Source organism: Aspergillus caelatus, assembly GCF_009193585.1.
Source record: "Aspergillus caelatus strain CBS 763.97 unplaced genomic scaffold BDV27scaffold_47, whole genome shotgun sequence".
Taxonomy (NCBI): Eukaryota; Fungi; Ascomycota; class Eurotiomycetes; order Eurotiales; family Aspergillaceae; genus Aspergillus; species Aspergillus caelatus.
In genome coordinates this window covers 92,386-105,348 of record NW_022475310.1, presented here as the reverse complement: position 1 = coordinate 105,348, position 12,963 = coordinate 92,386, and the positions used below count along the sequence as shown (strand labels likewise).

At 46.3% G+C, this 12,963-nt stretch overlaps 5 protein-coding genes across 5 annotated transcripts; 4 read left to right on the top strand and 1 right to left on the bottom strand.

Annotated features, from left to right (window-relative positions):
• The first annotated feature begins 1,812 nt into the window (after nt 1-1,812).
• sonA (putative nuclear pore complex protein (SonA)) lies at nt 1,813-3,415 on the top strand. Its single transcript, XM_032077848.1, has 2 exons — nt 1,813-2,435; nt 2,498-3,415. Exons 1-2 carry the CDS (start codon nt 2,172-2,174, stop codon nt 3,323-3,325), a joined length of 1,092 nt encoding a protein of 363 aa, XP_031929768.1. The 5' UTR covers nt 1,813-2,171; the 3' UTR covers nt 3,326-3,415.
• Nucleotides 3,416-3,962: 547 nt separating this feature from the next.
• Nucleotides 3,963-5,107, top strand: BDV27DRAFT_87665 (Yae1 family protein). Its single transcript, XM_032077846.1, has 2 exons — nt 3,963-4,899; nt 4,971-5,107. Exon 1 carries the CDS (start codon nt 4,199-4,201, stop codon nt 4,778-4,780), a length of 582 nt encoding a protein of 193 aa, XP_031929767.1. The 5' UTR covers nt 3,963-4,198; the 3' UTR covers nt 4,781-4,899; nt 4,971-5,107.
• A 162-nt stretch (nt 5,108-5,269) lies between these two features.
• BDV27DRAFT_87678 (SMP-30/gluconolactonase/LRE family protein) lies at nt 5,270-6,982 on the top strand. The gene is made up of 5 exons (XM_032077847.1): nt 5,270-5,493; nt 5,547-6,106; nt 6,164-6,401; nt 6,468-6,794; nt 6,845-6,982. Exons 1-4 carry the CDS (start codon nt 5,363-5,365, stop codon nt 6,769-6,771), a joined length of 1,233 nt encoding a protein of 410 aa, XP_031929766.1. The 5' UTR covers nt 5,270-5,362; the 3' UTR covers nt 6,772-6,794; nt 6,845-6,982.
• On the bottom strand, nt 6,412-8,345 carry BDV27DRAFT_87662 (MYG1 family protein). The gene is made up of 2 exons (XM_032077845.1): nt 8,248-8,345; nt 6,412-8,175 (listed from the first exon to the last, which is right to left on the bottom strand). Exons 1-2 carry the CDS (start codon nt 8,334-8,336, stop codon nt 7,143-7,145), a joined length of 1,122 nt encoding a protein of 373 aa, XP_031929765.1. The 5' UTR covers nt 8,337-8,345; the 3' UTR covers nt 6,412-7,142.
• Nucleotides 8,346-9,663: 1,318 nt separating this feature from the next.
• Nucleotides 9,664-11,082, top strand: BDV27DRAFT_155695 (ICE2 family protein; the record flags this gene model as incomplete). The annotated part of the gene is made up of 2 exons (XM_032072190.1): nt 9,664-10,185; nt 10,279-11,082. The coding sequence occupies 2 exons, from the start codon at nt 9,664-9,666 to the stop codon at nt 11,080-11,082; spliced, it is 1,326 nt and encodes a 441-aa protein (XP_031929764.1).
• Between the last annotated feature and the right edge of the window lie 1,881 nt (nt 11,083-12,963).

The following is a 12,963-nucleotide window of genomic DNA, read 5'->3' as shown; positions in this document are numbered from 1 at the left end:
ACCTACAGATTATGGGTACCGTATAAAATAATGCTAATTACGATAAGTATTGCAACTTAAGTGAATACGTTATTATAACCTTATCGTTGTACGTAGTCAATCCGTCAGCCGACCTAGTACAGTCGCAATTGGATACTGCTAGAAGGTGGTGATGAGGAAGTGCATTGGGGATTAAAACACCAAATACTATTTGCCGTTTCAATCTTCACCACGATTGCCTCTTTCAACTTACAGCAAGCAGATAATTGAAGGCTCGCGAGTTATATTAAAATTCAGCATTGGAATGTATCCGGGAGAACCGGATCACACGACAAGAGCTGAGCTCCGGAGGTGGTCCACTAAGGCTGCACCCCGCATTTCCGCGCGCTCCACTTTGCCCCATCACCTTATACGGAGGAAGCGATCTTGATTGTTGTTGTTGTTGTTGTTGTTGTTTTTCCCCTGAGAAAGTTCTTGGAAACTAGATGATGATGATGATGATGATGATAGTGGCGTCTATTGCTCATTCTCCTTCTATTCTTCTCGAATAGTCATTGACGACATCCATTCTGGTATGCTTCATGGTAACTGGTCAAGATGAAAGTATACCGGTGGTACCAGAATCTCAGGCAACCTTATTTGGAAAACTAGTCTCTCCGATCCCGTCCAAAGTTGGAGTTACCCATTGATGGCCCGAAGATGGAATGCGTAACAAAAAAAGCTCTGCCAGTGGCTTCGAATAGATTCTCACGTGATACCACAGGGTGGAGCCAGGCCAATTGTCTCTTTCTCTCTTATACTAATCAAATAAGAGATTGTAAATTGTAGATAGTAAGTAGTACTGGCAATGTATTTATATATCTTTAAACGAATCATATACACTATGTGTTTAAGCAAAAATCAATATATCTCTTTCGGTGCACCGGAGATCACGTTATCAGAACTGGTTTTTAGCGCGGGATGATCTCTTCATAACTATAACAACTACATCATCATCATCAAAAAAATGAGACAGTGTGGCCAGATCGGGGTGGGGTGATATATCTTATAGACAGTGATGATGTTACAATGATCATATGGTTTAAAGAGCGGGGTCACCCTCTTACTAGACTTCTAGACTAAGGTTCTTTAGTAGATCTGCAAAGACAGGTTAGTCTTAGTTAGCACTAGCTCCTTCTTGTACAGGCCTGTGCCGCTTCTGTCTGGACACGGAAAGGCAGTACCTTCTGTTGATCATGTGTACTAAATTAATTGCGTGGCAAGCAAAACAATCGTTCTAGATTGTTACTTGAAGCTTTCGGCAATGCTGGAACTTGCCGTCAAGTACAACCTTTATCCAAGGGCATAATATCTTATCAAATTATAAATCATCTAGTATTATAGAGATTCAAATTATAACTGCTTCTATCGTCCTATTTACACAAGTATGCATCTTCCCTTTTTGTCGATCGAATACTGGGGTACCGAAAACATCTTCGAGAGATCTCATCAACTACAAATCTCTTGAATGTACGGAGTACAGAACACCCAAAGGAGAAAGAGAGAGGGGAGGTGGGGATCCTAGGGCTACTTATTCGTAAATGACTGTCTTGAATTGTATGGAAGTGTCGATATAGAAGAAGATTACTGCCCTTGGTATCCTTCTATACAGTATAATGATAGCTTCGCTTCGCTCCGCTGCGCAATCCAAACCAAGGTTTAATACAGGCAATGATGCTAAGGCTGCAAATAATAGCCGGTTGCAAAAGTTTCGAGCATCTAAGACCATATGAAGACAAAGACGAAAGACATGCTGATACAGATCGCTCACGTACTTAGGTGCTAACTACTACTAACTACTCAGCTACGACGACGACGACCCCATTTTGTAAGGGGCAAGGTGCTTCGGAAGCTGACTAAATGAGGAGTTTGTCATGCTTGAAGGGCGGTGTACATGGGCCGTGAAGATACTGCCGTATCCTCATTAAGGCATTAATGTGTCGCGGCTACAGAACGCGCGCCTTCCCAAATCTGCGCTGAGCTCTTTCTCTTCTGCTTTATTCCATTGCCAATTCTCTAGTCAACCTTAGTATTCATACAGAAAGGTCGGCAGTTTGTGGTATCTTGGTTTTTCTGCAACTCAATATAGGCCTAGTAATACTTTTCTGGCCCGTTCTCACCAAATCCTGTGAAAAGCAAAAGTTCTCATTCGAATGTCGTTCTTCGGTTCTGTCGGCACTACGTCGACAACAGCGGGCCAAACAAATACCACCGGCGATATATCTAAAGATATCGCTCTCAATTCGCCTCCTGAAGATAGCATTTCTGATCTTCAGTTTTCCCCCGCCAGTGAACATCTTGCGGTAGCTTCTTGGGACAAGAAAGTCCGCATTTATGAGATCAATGATCAGGGACAGAGTGAAGGGAAAGCTCTCTTTGAGCATGAAGCACCAGTTTTAAGCTGCTGCTGGGCACCGGTAAGCTTTGCAAACTTTCATGCCGCTTCATTTCTCTAGCTAACTAGCCTTTCGCTCTTCAGGATGGAACTAAAGTAGTAGGCGCTGGTGCCGATAAGGCTGCACGCATGCTCGATCTTGCTGCAAATGCTACCACCCCCGTCCAGGTCGCAGCCCACGATGCTCCGATCAAATGCTGCCAGATGATTTCGAACCCTGCTGGAGGCACGCCCCTCTTAGTGACCGGCTCATGGGACAAGACAGTCAAATACTGGGATCTACGGCAATCGACCCCGATCGCCACGGTAGAATGTCAGGAGCGTGTCTACACCATGGATGTCAAGAACAAACTGCTAGTGGTTGGAACTGCCGACCGATACATCAACATCATCAATCTTGACAATCCCACCAAATTCTACAAAACTATGCAATCCCCTCTCAAGTGGCAGACGCGAGTAGTCAGCTGCTTCACAGATGCCACAGGTTTTGCTGTTGGCAGTATTGAAGGCCGCTGTGCTATTCAGTACGTGGAGGACAAAGACTCTAGCTCGAACTTCAGCTTCAAGTGTCATCGAGAGACACCGCCAAACCAACGCGACATCAATAACATCTATTCCGTCAATGCTATTTCTTTCCACCCGGTTCATGGCACGTTTAGCACCGCCGGCAGCGATGGAACCTTCCACTTCTGGGACAAAGACGCCAAACATCGCCTAAAGGGATATCCCTCCGTAGGGGGGACCATCTCCAGTACAGCATTTAACCGCAATGGCAATATATTTGCCTACTCTGTGAGCTATGATTGGAGCAAAGGCTACTCGGCCAACACCCAACAGCTTCCCAATAAAGTAATGCTTCATCCGGTTGCTCAGGAAGAGGTGAAGCCCAGGCCTGGTACCCGGAAGAGGTAATATTATTTATCCGGGGTACGAAGTTGGCGCAGTTGGGGGTTTGGTGTGGTCGACGTCAGCCTTGGGTTGATATCTTGCGAACTTTCAAGTCCCTGGTCGACGATATGAATGGGCAGTGGTCGACAACTCCCTTCCTGGGTTGGTTTCTTGAGGGTTTGGCGGTTTTATCTTTCATGTTATTATCCCCGATTTATGTACCTTTTTTTTCTTTCACCTTTTCCTTTTGGGAATGCATATGAGCGAATTAATCTATGATATCTTTGCATGCTTGCAATTTCTCGTGGATGAATGCATTTCCAGTTCCATAAGCAGGAAACAGTAGCCCATTGTGGGGGTTTCGTCTCTTTGGAAAAGCTGGGACGTAGAGGGCGCTGTCTGTAGAGCTTCGACAACCCAGCCAAAAGACGAGACCTCCCCCAAACCCCAAAATAGAACTTGTGTAGGTAGTTTTAATAGTAGTGGAATAACTTTCCTATCACTCTGGCGAGCCCTGGAAGTTGTCTCCGCTTCTTTTTGGTTGTTTCTTACGTTACTCCGTACATTAGATAGGAGGGTGGTCACCATGAGTGGACCGGGAGAGAGGTCAAAAGTGGGGTGGAGTATTTTGATCGGAGGAGGGAAAGAGAGTAGGAACTGTGCCAGGGGAAACCCCCCCCAAAGAAAACATCAAAGCAGAAAAAGGCAGCAAAAGCAACAACAGTTTCGAAATTGAGATCCGTCTATATGATAAGGCCACAGGACACTTCCACAATTCTATAACTCCTTATTAACCCTTTTCTTGATTGCCGATCGGTTCCAAAATCCGTTCCTCTCTCCCCCTTCCTTTTCCCTTCTTTGATATCGTCCAACACCTAACCCCCTCCCTTTATCCATATGGAAAACAACTTACTCGAAGGTCTCCTCGACCTGGAGGAAGAATTTTACAGGGAAGGCTATGACCTAGGAGCTGCCGATGGTGCACAGGCTGGCTACACCGAAGGCAGTGTATTCGCTGTCGAGAAGGGCTTTGAAAAATTCCTTGAAATAGGAAGGCTCTACGGTAAAGCTCTGGTTTGGTCACAAAGACAAGCCGAGCTAGACTCATCCAAAAATAGGGACCCTCCCCAGATGTCTCAGTTACCTAGTGAGAAGGGTGAAGATTATCTGGAGCCATCTGTTTGCAGAGAGATGTCGAGCGTTCCACCCAGCTCCAGGTTAGCGAAGAACGTCGACACGCTTCTTGAATTGGTTGACCCGGCGTCTTTACCCATGCAAAACACAGAGGAAGCCGTTATTGACGTGGATGAGCGTCTGAAGGGCGCGCTAATCAAGGCCAAGCTTATCCAGCGTGCACTGGGCGAACGAGAAGATGCTCGGGATATACACCCTGATGCGAAAGACATTCCCCAACAGAAAAGCTCTGGGGATGGAACTGGCAGCATTGAAGACATCAGCTCCCTGAAGCTCCGCCAATGAAGGACGTTGTTTCTCGAATCATCCTCATTATCCTTAACAAGGCCGCTTATACCCAGCCACCGGTACCCTTCGGAGTATCTCCGATAGAGAAGCCACGGTGATGACATATCTTACTCAAGGTTCGGTTTGACTCGTCTCCATGTCTCTTTAATCACGGGCACGGGTAATAATGGTGAATTGAATTGTCAAGCTTGGAGGTCGATCATTGATTGCTCCACAAATCTATGGTCACCCCCACACACCAAGTTCTCAATTGGCCTTTATGGATGGCAATCCAAGGCCACTTCCCAGTCGCGCGTCATGTCTGTCGGAATTACGGTCCTATCGGTGTGACCCGTCGGTTGTTCCCCCCTTTAGTTGCGCTGGTTTCACCCGGAACTGGGGTTTTTAGATGAAAATGTGTGTTTACATGCGTGTGTATGTGAATTTGTCCATGATTTCTTTGCAAGAAGAGTATATATAGAAAACCAGATGCCACGGTCGGCTCGGATTGTCTCTTGAACCGACTCCTCCTTTTGTTCTTTACAATCCACCTTTGTTCCTATATATTTGATTCCTTAATCCTCGTGTATTTCTCCGGCCATGGCGTGGTTGCAGTTTCTGGGTCTTGTATTATCTGAGCTCACTCACGCTCAGACTGGAGTGATGCCCCCCATTGCAGAGGCTTGCGGCCCTTCAGTGGTATGCATCAATCAATATGCGAATGTGTTGCCGTAAGTCTATTGCAAAGTTTACTCGAGCAGGGACAATTCTCAAGGTTGACCAGATATCATTTCTTTCGAAACGTCTCTACTATGGATGACGTATCTACATTTGGTGACACCATAGTCGCCAATGGTACTTTACTGAAGGATGTCAAGTCGGCCAAGTTTCTGGTATATGATAAAGAAAGAGGTCTAGAGATCCTGGGTGACAATCCAAGTTATGAGTTCATGTTCGCCGTCTCCGAAGCTGTCCATGAGGCTCCTGTGTACATCGCATCGCAGAATAAACTCTACCTATCTCAGCTGGCTCCCCCTCCTGGCTATCTCCCCCAGCTCATCGTGGATTTGAATGAAGACCCACCTACACTGTCCGAGTACCTCTCCGACCCTCCTGTCTATGCGCCCAACGGAGGTACATTCCATGATGGCAAAATCATCTGGGGAGCGTCCGGCGGTAACCGATCAATCGGAGGTAGTGAACAGCGCATCTCTTTGAGGACACTGGACCCGGAAACCAATAAGTCGGTCACCCTGTTAAACAATTACTTCGGATATTATTTCAATACCATTGACGACCTGGCGGTGCATCCAAAGACAGGGGACATTTGGTTCACAGATCCTCGTTAGCCACCCTCTATGTTTATTTCGATATTAAACTGTCAGCTAACCCGCTGAACAGAGTATTCGTGGTTCAATGCTCTCACCGACACTCCCCCCCAGCTTCCAAGTGCCAGTTACAGGTACAATGCCTCGTCGGGCGCGGTTTTCGTGGTTGATGACTCTATTGGCCAGCCAAATGGCATTGCATTTAGCCCGGGAGGCTCAGTCGTCTATATCACCGACAGTGCCGCTGTGAGCGCGCCAGTCGATCCGCAATATGGACATCCTGGCAGTATATTCAATGCCACCCAGCGCAGGTAAGGAATATGGCCAGTTCTGTCAAAAAGCAAAGATACTGACGCAGGCATCCCTGGTCAACGTAGGACTGTTTATGCCTTTGACGTAAGCGAAGATGGTACCAGTGCTTACAACAAGCGACCTATCTATATAGCCTCTGGATTCGTCCCGGACGGCTTGAAGGTAGCAGCCAACGGATACATTGTGGCAGGCGTCGGACGAGGTGTTGATGTACTTGACCCCTCTGGCCAACTTCTTTTAACTATCCAGACAAACTATACCATTCAAAACTTTGCCTGGACTGGCCCCGAACTCAAGACACTCTGGCTTATGGGTAATGGGGGGATCAGTAAAGTTGAGTGGCAACTTGGAGGACAGGAGCTAAGGTGAATCTAAAAACCAGGAAATGTGAGATGCCAAATGTTAGTGGTGTATGTTGCTGTTTCGGATGAGGTAACCCAACCATAGATATTGACTTTTTGTCGAGTAGGAACGTGCTGACAGTGTTAAAATTTACAGTGGTTTGCGGTATTCTACACACACACACACACACACACACACACACACACACACACACACACACTTTTTTCCGCGCTGTCTAATTGAGATTATATAATTTCTTAACCCAACCGATAGACTTTTAGAAATCACCCGTCATAGAGCCTGTCAACTGCATCGTAGTATAATGATGGATCGAAGCGTGCTATAAGTCATCTCCCGTACTACCGTTAGCACTCAGAGAAGGTGAAACAACAGGGAAACTATTGCTCCAAGCCACGGACCGCCATGGCAAATGCTCCTTCCTTGGTCTTGTGGCCGCCGATGAAACCGCTGGCATGGACGAAAACTGCACCCTCGGGAATCTTGGGCTTGCCGGTTTTCTCGGCTTCTACAGCCATAACGCCGTCGAGATCTGCATCACGAACTCCACGCCAGGTCTCTGGCAGAGGTTTCCTGGACACAAAGCTAGTTTCATTCACTGACACGCACTGCACGCGCCATTTAGATCCCTCAGTAGCACTCTCAGGGTATAGAACGTAATAGACCTCCTCTTCGGACTTGGTCTTATCGAATTCCGACGCTTCCTTTTCGAAGTTATACAAGTGCTCTTTCCATGGCACACCACCCTGAGGGAGAATAATAATACGACCAGAAGGATGAACGTCACGGCGGGAACGGTAGGAATTTCCCACAGTAGTGCGTGCAGGTAGCCAGGATGTACTGGCGTGGTGCAGTTTGCGAGTGAAAACGTTTCCAATAAAGGTGCTTGCTCGACCAAAGAGACTGTCCTCATCCTGAGGTTCCCCGGGCGGGCAGGTCGGATCAGGGTTGTTCATGTCGCCCACCACCGATGTGATGGTGATGGCACCATCCTTGAAGCGCTTCTCGAGATTAGCAGCAGATAATTCAGCGGGGTCGTAGGCTGAAATGCCATTGTCATTGGCATCAATAGCTTCGATGAAATCTGTGTACAGTTTTTCGTACAGTAAGTTGACGTCGTGGTGATCCACCGGCAATGACGTGTGTTCAGCAATGATAGCTCGACCGAAATGCATGTATACTAAGCCCGCCGAGGACAATTTGGTAGTATGGCTAGGGAAGGTCGTGGAAAAGCTACGCTGGTGGTGATCATAACGGTTGTTCGCGGGATCATATTCTCCACCCACGTCGACGACGGTGTGGCAGGTTGCTAGCTGCGCCGGATCTCTAGTACGGATGAGGGGAGATGCAGAATAGGTAGGGAGCTGTCGGAGAAGATAGACCGCGAGGGCCTCGTCGGCATGAAAATGGCCGCTGAGAGGTGTATATCAGTAATGAGGGGCCTGTCATTGGAGGGTGAAGTTCAAGCGGCAGTTGAGTGAGTACCTATGAGTCCCAATCAAGGGAGAAGAGGTCTTGATTTTCTTTGCGATAGTCTCGTCGGCCATTCTGAATAGTTGTCGAAATCGCAGCATCCAACAATTTCGTGTAAGTGCACAGATTCAAGAAGAGAAGCTGATGGTTAGTTACCCGTATGGATGGTACTACTTAGTAATGTACTGTACTGTACCTATTCGAGACTAGACCACGGAAGATTCTCTGATACGAATATGGTCAGTTAGGGCTTCCATCGGAGGGCTTTCTAAATGCATGTGAGAGCCAGTGTCAAAGCAACACTATTCCTAAACCAGTAATGAAATTCCACGGCCCGAGGCTCCGGGCTCGACTACTACTCCATAGTACATACTCTGTAGATAAATGATGATTCACCAGCTGATCCGACCCTGGCGAGCTAAATGATAAATTCAAGAACTAGTACTATAAATTTTACTAAGGACGGAGGCACTGTGTGATTATGACAGAGAATTTGCGCCATGACAAGATGAAGAACAGTACGATCTGAGTATGTACTTAGTATGCCCTGGCAAATTTTGCTTGATCAGGTTGGGTGGGATATATCTTGTATAGAAAAAGAAAGAAAAGAAAGAAAAGAAAGAAAAGAGAGGGGAAAGAGAGAGAGAAGGGAAAGGAAGAAAAAGAAAAATGTTCGCAGTACTTCTAACTGTAAAGTCTAAAGTCTCGACATCTTGAGTACATCATGATATTATCTGCTGGGGGCTCCTTGTCTTTGCTGGTACGTAGTACGTGCGGAGTACTGTAGCTAATGGTATCTTCACCGCCTTGGGAAAAGAATGTACAGTTGTAGGTGGTAAGTACTATATGTAAAGGTAGTAGGTACTGTACGTCGTACCCAACTAAATTTGATACTCGTTCCTTTTTTTTTTTTTTTTTTTTTGGTTACAACTGCCACGTGAAAACCATCATCATATTCTGTCCCGCCTGGAAGGAAAGAAAGCGAGATAAACGTCCACCAGAGCAAAGGGGACACTTACTTCACGGGAATAGGAATAATAATATTATTAATAGTAATAATGATAATACCCCCGAAAACTGTAGAGGAAAGAGAAGAGGAACATCACTCTCATTCTCTTTAAGATTGATTCATGCGTATCTAGTAAGGGGCTTTATTTTCCCTCTCTTCGTTTTCTTTATTTCTATATTTATTATTTTTCTTATTTTATTTTATTTTTTTAATTTTATTTTTAATTTTATTTTCTTTTGTCACTGGGTTGCTTCGTTCTTCAACGTTCGCATCATTCTTGGGAGAGTTTCTCCGCTCAAACTTACATCGCGTCAGTTTATTCCATTATCATCCAACTCTCGACGGCAACTTTTATTAACTCCCCCTCCCCCCCTCCTCCTGTGTATAACTTTACCCTCGTGTCTGATCCCCACCGTCCGATGTGGCTCTTCCGGGTTCTCTCGTCCACCTTTTTCCTGTCCGTGACCGTTTCTTCCATCCCTCTAGCCTTCGATGTAGGTGGAAAGACATGCGGTCTGGCCTTTTCTCTATCTCTAGCCATCTTTTATTTCCTGTTTTCCCTCCTGAAACTCACCACACCCGAACGCTCATGGCTGCGTGCCTCTTTGATCACCATTATTCGATCAACTCAATGGATCATAATTCCGGTCTTGTTGATTTGGTCGCTGAACCGCTTTTCGATCGATGCAGATAACACAACAGGATGGGCGGAACAGACTTTTACCGGGAAGCGAGCGCAAAACACGTCTGTTCAAGAATGGCTGTTTGGACCTGGTGGGTTGGTGGAGTCGGTAACTATAGGAAATTGGGACAAACTCTTGCGATGGTCGACGCCGGTCTTCCAGCTTGTGGAAGGGTTTTGCAGCTTGTTGGTGATACAAGCAGCAGGACAGATCACTCGCTGGCTTGTCAACCGAGGTGGTCGCAGTGATAGCTGGATGGTACGTATCTGTCTTTACTTCCACTCACTCATATGTCTTCGTCGTTTTACCTCGTTCTGTTGTTGCATGAGACCATGACTAAAGATCTGGCAGATCGGCCTCCTGGTGTTCTCCGGGTCCGCCATCTCGAGCGCAGTATACTTTCTCTGGCGCGTTTTACAGTTCCCTGGGATTTCTAATGTAGATGCTGCCTTAATCGGGGTGTCGATCACATGTGCGGTGATATTGTGCGCGTGGGGAATTGGCAGTGGCCGTGGGAATCCAGTGGAGAGCTCTCTGCTGTTCGCATATATCGTACTGTGCATCTATCAGATATTCACAGATTACCAACCTTCTTATCCTGTTGAACAGGTTCCCTCGCCAGCGCAAGCTGGGGACTTCCCCCCACTACCGCCGATCTTCATGGCCTCCTACACCACTTTGCTGCACGCCCTGTCTCTTTTGCCCTCCATTATCCATGCAGCCTTCAATGTGATTTCTGCGGTATTTAGCGCCGTCACTCCCTCTGTCCTGATCTCACTCGCATACCGTATCTGTGTGCTGTATGCATCCACTCGGATCATCCCTGCTGTCCGTGAATCAGGTGCACGCGCTCTCTCACAGGAAGCCTCTTTGGATGACTCCGATGCCGCTGGCCAGTTCCTGGGTTTCCTCAGCTACTTTTCTCCATCAATATTGATTGCGGTTTATACCAGTCTCTTGATGCAACATTTCGCCTCTACTTCTCAGGCGATGGGCGGTAATGGAGAGTGGTGGAGCAGCCAAAGGGGCAGCGGCGGCAATCTTTGGCGATGGGTCAACTTAGCCTGCACTATGGCTTTGTACGCCGTGGAGCTATGGCTTGGCGAAAACGATGATTTGGATTCGGGATTAGCTAGCCATTGGAAGACCGACTGAGAACAGTATTGGACCATTTGGTGGCATTATGTCCATTTCACACGCGAGACAGTGCAACCTGGCTTCGACGCGTCGGTGCAGGGGACTTATCTCGTCAATATACTTCCTGAAGCCGGGCTAATATCAAGAGTTTCTTTTGAGCACAGACCGTCGGCTGGATGCCTATTGAAGGAAATGGCAGGGTCATGGTGTGGCGTAACTCTTGGATATTGTCAGACCAAATCAGAGACGGACCCGCACTTTTACGTTCGCGTCCGGTCGGTACGCCATTGCCACAGTCCGAAACTCTTGCTTCATCAGGGGAACCTGAATATACGGTTCATCACCAATATTCTCTCACATCTGAGCCCTGTTGGAATGCCTGACGACGATACCTGTGCGTTCTGACGGTCGTGATGCCCTACAGGTGTCAGTACTACCCTTCACAAATCAACCGCAAGACGAGAATGTGTATATACCCGCGGAGCCATAGTTTGCAAGCATATATGCTTCGATAAATCTGGAAAATTTTTACACTAGAAGATGTCCGTCACAACAGAATCAAATCTGCCTCGTCTTGTCCATGTGCGTTTTCTACCTGAACTAGCGACCCTCCTCATTTCTTTTCTTGGCATTAGCTATATTTCGACTTGGCCTGTCTCACGTTCAGATGATTTGCTGTTCTTCCCTTGCCCTTTTCTTTTGTCTATGCTCATTTTCTGGCATGTTGGTTTTGCTGATATACCCTCTCGTCTTCCATTGCTTCAGTGATCCCCCACCCACATTCCTCTGTCTCCCTTTCTCCCTCTCAAAAAGGCTCTTTTTCTTCCCTTCGCTACTAACGATGGAACCCATGTTATCAATCTAGGAATTGCATCACTATGCAAATGGTCCTCTATTTATGTACAATGCTGTTTTATGTGGATAGTCAAATTTGATTTTTGTCTAAGGTTTATCTCAGCTGTCACAGACCCTTGTTAACAGGTCCGCTCGCGGGATGCTTACTCAGCACCCACGAGGGCAAGCCTCTTCCCTTACAGGTATATACGCAAAAACGTGACCGCCGATTCTCAGGCCCTCTGCAATGAAACTGTGTAATGGGTCTACATAGATTTATAAGTATTTTATGCTTAACTTATGCAGCAGAGGAGCTCGCTGAGGTAATCTAAGGTCAAAGTGGTGGCTTTGTCATCGTCCTTTCCATAGAGCCCCACCAGACGGTTGCAGGAGTTGAGGTCGTTCTGTAGGCGATGCAAGCCGAAAATTCTTAGTAATAAGGTTTAGATCATGTGATTCTCAAATTATACAATACCAAAATTTCAAATTGCATAATCTCTTTCAATAATCTACAAAATCTATTCTATATATTAAGTAGTTTCGAAGTACTTAATATATAGAATAGATTTTGTAAATTAAATAATAATAATAAAGGCAGATTAGAATTTTATTACAATACCTTTTAACTTACAGTAATTTATAAGGTCATGCAAGTTGTTTTCTGCTTATTAATAGCCTTGGCAGTCACGTGTAAAGGGGTCAACTCGCGTGAGTTGTGCCTCGAGCTCGTGTGGGCTGTGTACACCCACCAGACCCTTTCATTAGGTAGCCGTCTCTTACATCAGCAGACCCACCCGCCATTCGGCGTGTTGGTCTGCCTCACCTCAACGCAAATTCCCACTTCAACACAAAATTTGAAGCTATTCAAGCTCCTATACAATATCACCTTAAGTATCTATCCAATAAGGTAGTTTAGGGTCCTCCTTATCCACCTGGCGAGTCTCTGTACTAGGCAGATCCCCTATATCTCCCTGTTATAGTAGTTTATTATATCCTAAAGTTTCTGTTTTCTTAATCTGTCTGAGATCCTGTAGTCTTTGACTCTTTCTACCTCTGTACAATCAA

Excerpts from the sequence above, each read along its gene's own strand:
- sonA (XM_032077848.1), top strand. The coding sequence starts at position 2,172 with ATGTCGTTCTTCGGTTCTGTCGGCACTACGTCGACAACAGCGGGCCAA. Across the intron at positions 2,436-2,497 it reads TAAGCTGCTGCTGGGCACCG|GATGGAACTAAAGTAGTAGG; the intron begins GTAAGCTTTGCA and ends TTCGCTCTTCAG.
- BDV27DRAFT_87665 (XM_032077846.1), top strand. The coding sequence starts at position 4,199 with ATGGAAAACAACTTACTCGAAGGTCTCCTCGACCTGGAGGAAGAATTT.
- BDV27DRAFT_87678 (XM_032077847.1), top strand. The coding sequence starts at position 5,363 with ATGGCGTGGTTGCAGTTTCTGGGTCTTGTATTATCTGAGCTCACTCAC. Across the intron at positions 5,494-5,546 it reads CAATATGCGAATGTGTTGCC|ATATCATTTCTTTCGAAACG; the intron begins GTAAGTCTATTG and ends AAGGTTGACCAG. Across the intron at positions 6,107-6,163 it reads CATTTGGTTCACAGATCCTC|AGTATTCGTGGTTCAATGCT; the intron begins GTTAGCCACCCT and ends CCCGCTGAACAG.
- BDV27DRAFT_87662 (XM_032077845.1), bottom strand. The coding sequence starts at position 8,336 with ATGCTGCGATTTCGACAACTATTCAGAATGGCCGACGAGACTATCGCA. Across the intron at positions 8,176-8,247 it reads CCCTTGATTGGGACTCATAG|CGGCCATTTTCATGCCGACG; the intron begins GTACTCACTCAA and ends TACACCTCTCAG.